The sequence below is a fragment of the Hemitrygon akajei genome, unplaced genomic scaffold, assembly GCF_048418815.1.
Source record: "Hemitrygon akajei unplaced genomic scaffold, sHemAka1.3 Scf000071, whole genome shotgun sequence".
NCBI classification, from domain to species: domain Eukaryota; kingdom Metazoa; phylum Chordata; class Chondrichthyes; order Myliobatiformes; family Dasyatidae; genus Hemitrygon; species Hemitrygon akajei.
In genome coordinates, this window is record NW_027331957.1 from 1514759 (window position 1) to 1522799 (window position 8041).

The 8041-nt window shown below is 48.3% G+C and overlaps 1 protein-coding gene across 1 annotated transcript; it reads left to right on the top strand.

Moving 5' to 3' along the window:
* The first annotated feature begins 1648 nt into the window (after positions 1-1648).
* LOC140722192 (oxidized low-density lipoprotein receptor 1-like) lies at positions 1649-7178 on the top strand. The gene is made up of 5 exons (XM_073036984.1): positions 1649-1730; positions 2908-3120; positions 5292-5434; positions 5819-5883; positions 6971-7178. Exons 2-5 carry the CDS (start codon positions 3018-3020, stop codon positions 7158-7160), a joined length of 501 nt encoding a protein of 166 aa, XP_072893085.1. The 5' UTR covers positions 1649-1730; positions 2908-3017; the 3' UTR covers positions 7161-7178.
* Positions 7179-8041: the final 863 nt, after the last annotated feature.

The following is an 8041-nucleotide window of genomic DNA, read 5'->3' on the forward strand; positions in this document are numbered from 1 at the left end:
CTATCTATCTATCTATCTATCTATCTATCTATCTATCTATGAAGACATGCAAAATACTCGTTCAGTTCCTCCGCCATCTAATTATCTCCCATTACAATTTCTCCAGCATCATTTTCTATCGGTCCTATACCAAATCTCACCTGTCTTTTACTCTTTATATACTTGAAAAAAGCTTTTAGCATCCACTTTGATATTAATTGTTAGCTTCCTTTCATAGTTCATCTTTTCCCTCTTCATGTCCTTTTTAGTTTCCTTTTGTAAGCTTTTAAAAACTTCACAATCCTCTGTCTTCCCCTAATTTTTGCTTCCTTGTATGCCCTCTCCTTTGCTTTTACTTTGGCTTTGACTTCTCTTGTCTGTCACGGTTACATCCTTTTTCCATTAGAAAATTTCTTCTTCTTTGGGATATATCTGTCTTGCACATTCCTCACTTCTCACATAAACTCCAGCCACTGCTGCTCTGTCGTTCTTCCCGCTGGTGTCCCTTTCCAGTCAACGTTGGCCAGTTCCTCTCTCATGCCACTGTAACTTCCTTTACTCCACTGAAATACCGACTCATTGGATTTCGGTTTCTCTCTCTCAAATTTCTCAGTGAACTCAATCATGTGATCACGGCCTTCTAAGGGTTCCTTTACTTCCATCTCTCTAATCACCTCTGGTTCATTACACAATACCCAATCCAGTGAAGCCGATCCCCTGGTGGGCTCAACAACAAGCTGCTCTGAAAAGCCATCTCGTAGACATTCTACAAATTCTCTCTCTTGAGATCCTGTGCCGACCTGATTTTCCCAATCCACTCGCATGTTAAAATCCCCTACAATTATCATAACACTACCCTTCTGGCAAGCCTTCTCTATTTCCTGTTGTAATTTGTAGTCCACATCACTGCAGCTGTTTGGAGGCCTGTAGATAACTGCCAGCAGAGTCCTTTTACCCCTATTAGCTCAACCAATTAAGGTTCTTTATCTTCCGATCCTATCTTAATTCTTTCTCATGATTTACTAGAATTACTTGCTATTAAAGCCAAGCTACCCCCTCTACCTACCTACCTATCCTTCCGATACACCGTGTATACTTGGACGTTCAGCTCCCAAAGACATGCATCCTTTAGACACGTCGAAGTGATGGCCACAATATCATACCTGCCAATCTGTAACTGTACAACGAGATCATCCACCTTATTACTTATGCTGCGTGCATATAAGTATAACACCTTAAGTCCAGTATTTGATACTTTTTGCATCGATTGCACTGCAATTTTATTGAACTGCAACTCATCCCAAAGGCTGCCAATTTGCTCCATCACCTGCCTGTCCCTCCTCACATCTTTACTACTCACTACGTTAGATCTATTACTGTTTTCCCTCTCCTCCGCTCCATCATTCCGATTCCCATCCTACTACCAGAGAGAGATCGGCTCTTGATTAATGCAGAGAGACATAGGCTTTTGATTAGCCGGGGCATCGAAGGGTATGGGAAGAAGGCAGGGGAGAGGGGATGACTGGAAGAGTTGTATAAGCCCATGATTGAATGGCGGGGAAGACTCGATGACACGAATGTCCTACTTCTGCTACTATGAATTGTGGTCTCATGGTCTTGTGGTCTCTCCACAGCTACGCATGAACAACAGTCGAAAGTAAAGATCAGAAATAGACAGCACCGTCTGATCTGCCTAATCTGCCTAGTTATGACCGCCCCCATCGTGATAGTGGCCGGTCTCTCGATCCATGGTGAGTGGAACGGGCTCCGGGTGGAGTCAGACCGTAAATAAATAGAGTGGAATGAATTGTTATTGTAAAACACCACAGTGACACCGACACGCCCCTTACCGTAACGCCGATTAAATCCCATCACCTCAACACGAACAAACCCGTGACCGTGATTAAGACACGGCCTTTACCGTAACACAGACAAGACTCGTCCTGACACCGACACGCCATTCACCATAACATCAACAATGCTAACACCGTAGCACGGTCACGACATACAACGAGACACGATACAGTCGTAACCGCGACACTGACACGATCATCACCGTGACAAATACATGGCAGTCACAAGGAACGCAACGTACCCCTCACTGTAATTTTGGCATGCCCCTGACCGTGTCAGTGATAAACTCCTCAAGCAACACCGACACACACCTCACCGTGACACTGAGGTACCGTACATCGTGACATCTTCACGCTCCTCAACGTGATCCGCTCAGCACTGCACCGTGACAAAGATTCAGAAGTCACCGTAACAGCCCTTACCGAGACAGTATCGCCCCTCAACATAACATCGATGCACCGCTCACTGAAGCAATTATCCACACCTCACCCTGACTTAGGCAAACCCCTGAACGTGATACGGACCCCTAAATTCACAATGACACCGACATAGTACTCTCCATGACACCGTCACACAGCTCAGCGTGACACTCTCACACACACCGTGGCCATTACATGTCTCTCACCGTGACACAGACATACGTGAGAACAACACATCATGACACAGATACTCCACTCACAGTGACACCACAAGGTCCCTCACCCTGACATTCTCTTCGCCTTGACATCGAGATACACTTCATTGTGACTCGGTACACCTCTCGTTGGGCAACGGAATCTCCTATCACAGTGACACCGACACGTCCCTCACAGCAACTCGGACATGCCCCGCACAATCCAGACCCCCATTGTAACAATAACAAAACCCTTCACCGGGACATTGATAACCCCTCAGCGTGACACAGACACGCCCTTCAAGATGGCGCCGACGCCTCTCACTGTGCCACCAGCACATCGTTCACTGTGACACCCTTCACCGTGACACTGACACAACACTCTCGGTGACCCGTTCGGTAGCGTGACGCTGACTCACGTGTCCCTGTAAACACAAAATATCCTTCCCCATCTCTCTCAGTATCACAGATTCGTCAGTCGAAGGTCACCTCCGACTGAAACTACCATGAGTTAAACTCAACCCTTCAATCCAAGCTTTCTGAGAACTCTGATCTATCAGTTCTTAAAGGAATGCACAGCGATCTCCGTCACCAGTTCACTGAGATGGAAACGAAGTACAGATCTGTCAACAAAGCCAAGGATCGAATATGTGAATTATTGACCAGCAGAAGAGGTGAGTCATTATCCCCTTCTTTCACCCGCTCCTCATCACAGGACAGACATGGAGAGAGGAAGCGTCACTCGGTGCTTGACATCAGGAGTGTGTGTACAAATGGTATGGAGGGTGATTCATGTTGTGTTTGATCGGGTGAGAGTGTGATGCGGCTGAGTGGAGGAAGTTTCACTCTATCACTGAACCCAGTAGTGTGCGATGGGGCGTTGTGGAGGTGGATTCACTCTGTGTCTGACAGCGGGATTGTATGATATGACCGTGCAGAGGGCCCTTCATTCTCTGTGACACAGGATTTTGTGATTGGATGTTGTGCAGGGAGTCTGACCTCCTGAGTATGCCATGGGAACTTGTGGGTGAAACTTGCACGCGTGTCAGGATTTTTTGTCTGATATCAGGGTTGCGTGATCGCACGGTGCGGATGGATGGAGCTGCTCTCGTTTTCTGACCCCTGTGTTATTTGAGGTAAACGGGTAGAAGGAACATCATACTGTGTCTGACCACGGGAGTGTGCAGCGGGATGGTGCAGAGAAGGTTTCATTTCCTCTCTGTGAACCTCTGAGGGTTTACCTCTGTGAATCTCTCCATGTCTCACCAAAGGATTGTGAGATTGTGTGGGTTAGAGTTAGGGTCGTGTGTGATGGGACAGTGTGGAAGGAGAGTCACTCTGCGTCTGAAACTGGGAGAGTGTGATGGGACGGTGTGGAGGGAGCTTCACTCTGTGTCTGACCCCGGGAGTGTGTGATGGGACAGTGTGGAATGAGCATCATTCGGTGTCTGACACCGGAAGGGTATGATGGGACCGTGAGACAAGAGCTTCATTCTTCGTCTGTCCCCGAGAGTGTTTGACGGGACATGTGGATGGAAGGAGCTTCACTCTGTGACTGACCCCGAGAGTGTGTGATCGGACGGTGAGGAGGGGATTCATTCTGTGTCTAACCTCGGGGGTGCGTGATGGGACGGTGTGGAGGGAGATTCACTATGTGTCTGACCCCAAGAATGTGTGATGGATGGTATGGAGGGAACCTCAATGTGCCCGATCATTGTTAATGTGCGATGGGACGGTGTTATAGACAATAGGTGCAAAAGTAGACCATTCGGCCCTTCGAGCCTCACCGCCATTCTGAGATCATGGCTGATCATCTACCATCAATATCCGGTTCCTGCCTTGTCCCCATATCCCTTGATTCCCCTATCCATAAGATACCTATATAACTCCTTCTTGAAAGCATCCAGAGAATTGGCCTCCACTGCCTTCTGAGGCAGTACATTCCAGACCCCCACAACCCTCTGGGAGAAGAAGTTTTTCCTTAACTCTGTCCTAAATGACCTACCCCTTCTTCTCAAACCACGTCCTCTGGTACTGGACTGTCCCAGCATCTGGAAAATATTTTCTGCCTCTAACTTGTAATCCCTTAATAATCTTGTATGTTGCAATCAGATCCCCTCCCAATCTCCTTAATTCCAGCGTGTACAAGCCCAGTCCCTCTAAGCTCTCTGCGTAAGACAGTCCGGACACCCCAGGAATTAACCTCGTGGATCTACGCTGCACTTCCTCTACAGCCAGGATGTCCTTCCTTAACCCTGGAGACCAAAACTGGACACAATACTCCAGGTGTGGTTTCACCAAGGTCCTGCACAAATGCAAGAGGATTTCATTGCTCTTGCACTCAATTCCATTTCTAATGAAGGCCAACATTCCATTAGCCTTCTTTAATGCCTGCTGCACTTGCTTATTCACCTTCAGTGACTGATGAACAAGGACTCCTAGATCTCTTTGTATTTCTCCCTTACCTAACTCTACACCGTTCAGATAATAATTTGCCTTCCTGTTCTTACTCCCAAAGTGATAACCTCACACTTATTCATATTGAACTTCATCTGCCAAGTATCTGCCCACTCACCCAGCCTATCCCAGTCACCCTGAATTCTCCTAACATCCTCATCACGTCACACTGCCACCCAGCTTAGTATCATCAGCAAACTTGCTGATGTTATTCTCAATGCCTTCATCTAAATGTTGGGGGAGATTCATTCTGTTCCTGACCTGATGTGTGCGTGATTGAACCGCATTGCGTGAAATACACTTTGTGTGTCATCCAGCGTGTGTGTGATGGGAAAGTGTGAAGGGAAATTCACTCTGTGTCTCACTGTTCCTCGTTCCTGGTTTTCAGAGCAAACGTGTTCCGAGGACTGGATCACAAATAAAGACCAGTGTTATTACGTATCCACGTTTGAAATATCTTTCTACAGAGCGGTACAAGAATGTTCAAACCGTGATTCAAGGCTGCTCGAAATCAATTCAACTGATGAAGCGGTAGGAGTCACAGCACGAGAAAATCGCACAGAAACACAGGAATCATCACACACCCGCGGGGTCAGAAACAGAGTGAATCTCCCTCCTCACCGTCCCATCACACACTTCCGCGGTCAGACACAGAGTGAAGCTCCCTCCACACCGTCCCATCACACTCTCCCGGGGTCAGACACAGAGTGAATCTCCCTCCACACCGTCCCATCACACACTTCCGCTGTCAGACACAGAGTGAATCTCCCTCCGCACCGTCCCATCCCACACTCGCGGTGTTAGACATAGAATCTCGACACAGTCCCATCAGGGATTCCTGTTGCAATCTACTGAGAAAAGCTCCGTGCATACTTTTTGACTCTTGGCATTAACCAAACCAATTTAATTTCACAGAGATTTGTATCCCACATACTTGTGTACCGAAACCGGGCATACTGGATTGGAAAATGCGAAGTCGGGTGAGACTTGACTGATCTCTGGGGTGGGAGTTGCGTATTGGTCGGAGTCCTGACGGGAGAAAATTGGATTCGTTTCCCGACTGAAGTAGTTTTATGGGAAAAGGGAGGGGGCATTGGGATTTTTTTGTAGACTGTACGGGGGTAGTGGGTAGGGTGGTAGAATGAAAACATTTTGCGGCCTACATTTGTCTGTCTGGGAAGGAAAGGGCGTTGGGAATATTTCGCAAACTGGCAGGGGGCAGTGGGAAGAGTTCAGTACACAGGGATTATTCTGGTACTGACGCATGTGGGTGAGGACAGCGCGGTGCAGTGGGATCATTTTGGAGATAGTCGCCGGGCTGTGAGGAGAGGGAGCAACAGTGGGAATAGTTTAGTGAATGACATGGATCTGAGGGGCGAGAGTAGGACAACTGGATTAGTTTGGAGACAGATACAGGGCAGTGGCACACAGTGGGTTAATGGGATTAGTTTACGAACTGAGGCAAGGATGTGGGAGAAAAGGTGCCAGTGGTATAAGTCTGGAGGCGGACCAGAGGCTATGGGGAGAGCGCGGTGTAGTGGGTTATGTCAGGAGACAGACACGCTCTGGGTAGAAGGAGAAACAACGGGATTAATCTGGGACCGACGCAGGGCTGAGTGAAGAGTGTAGAAAAGTGGGATTTATTTCGGGAGAGACATAACTCTGCGGGAAGACGGTGGGACAGTGGCGTTTGTTCGGGGACTGAAACAGATCAGAGGGGAGAGGGTGGACCTGTTCGAATCATATGGGAACTATAGGGGGACTCTGTTGAGAAACCGGTTCGGTGGGATTAGTTTAGAGGATACAGGGTTGTGGAGAGACGTTGGGACAGTACGGTTAGTTTGTGGACTGACACGGGATTCTGAGGAGACATTGAGATAGGGGTATCGGTCTGGGTATTGGCACGGGGCCGTGGGGAGAGGTTGGTTGAGTGGGATGAGTTTGGGGACTGACACAGGCTGTGAGGAGAGCGCGATTCCATGGAATTTAGCTTGGGGCCGGTCTCGGCTCGGGTTCTCTACTGGAGCTGTTTTGTCTCTATTAATATTTCTTAACCCTCTTGGACAGGAATGTGGACTTGGGGCTCCTGTACGAGGTGTCCGCGGGGACGACCGACTGCAGCCACTGCGACTCGTACCGGGGCAGTTACTCTTGTAATCATGATCGTCGTTTCATCTGCAAGAAGTCAGCAACTTTGTTCCCGGATATTCCTGAAAATATCCAAGATCTCTGTCAACCGCCAATGGATTCGACATGAATCAAGTGACTAACTTCCCCCTTCTCGATCTCTCTAAACCCTCCGTCTCCCTGATCCCTCCCTCTCTTTCTCCTTTCCATCCACTCTCCCCTCAATCCTCTGCCGTCTGTGCCAGTGTGGCCGGTTTGAATCAAGTGACTACCCCTCTATTTCCCCAATGTCTCTTCCTCAACGATCACTCCTCCGTCCTCTCAAACTCCCTCCTCTCACTCTCTGTCCCTTCGATAACCCAACCCTGAGTAAAAGACTTCATATTCCCTCTGTCTGTTCCCCTCCTGGGTTTATGCTCCTCTGTAAAGATCCAATGACGCTCCAGGGAATAAAACCCCAAACTTCCCTACCTCTCTCCATAACCTCGATTTCCGGCAATATCCCCGCAGAACTCCCTGTACACTCTTTCCACTTCAGTGGCATTTTTTCATAAAGTAGGCCTTACCGACGACTTGTACCACTGCAATGTGATCTCCCGACTCCTGTGCTCAGTGCCCTGATTGGTGAAGGCCAGCGTGACAAGTGTCCTGTCGTATCGAACATGTTTCAGCAGAATCGCTATTTGATTTTCTACCTGAAATTTATACGCCCTGGAATTTGTTCTTTTGCAACATCAGTACGGCAAAACAAGATGTACAGTTAATGCAAATTACAAATATCAATAAACACCTAAAATGTCAAGTTTGTGCTCGTGCATTCAGAGATGTGCTGGCGCAGGGTGAGATGTTCCTGAATCGTTGTGTGTGGGTGTTCAGGCTCCTGCGACTCCTCCCTGATGGTAGTAACGAGCAGAGAGCTTCTCCCGAGTGGGGAGAGGACTCAGTGATGGATGCCGCCTTCTCAAGGCATCGCCTCTTGACAATGTCCGCGATGGTGTGGAGGGGTGTGAC

Bases quoted from the DNA above. Each gene is read 5' to 3' on its own strand.
- LOC140722192 (XM_073036984.1), top strand. From the start codon at position 3,018: ATGCACAGCGATCTCCGTCACCAGTTCACTGAGATGGAAACGAAGTAC. The intron at 3,121-5,291 runs GTGAGTCATTAT...CCTGGTTTTCAG, and splicing joins ATTATTGACCAGCAGAAGAG to AGCAAACGTGTTCCGAGGAC. The intron at 5,435-5,818 runs GTAGGAGTCACA...TTAATTTCACAG, and splicing joins TCAATTCAACTGATGAAGCG to AGATTTGTATCCCACATACT.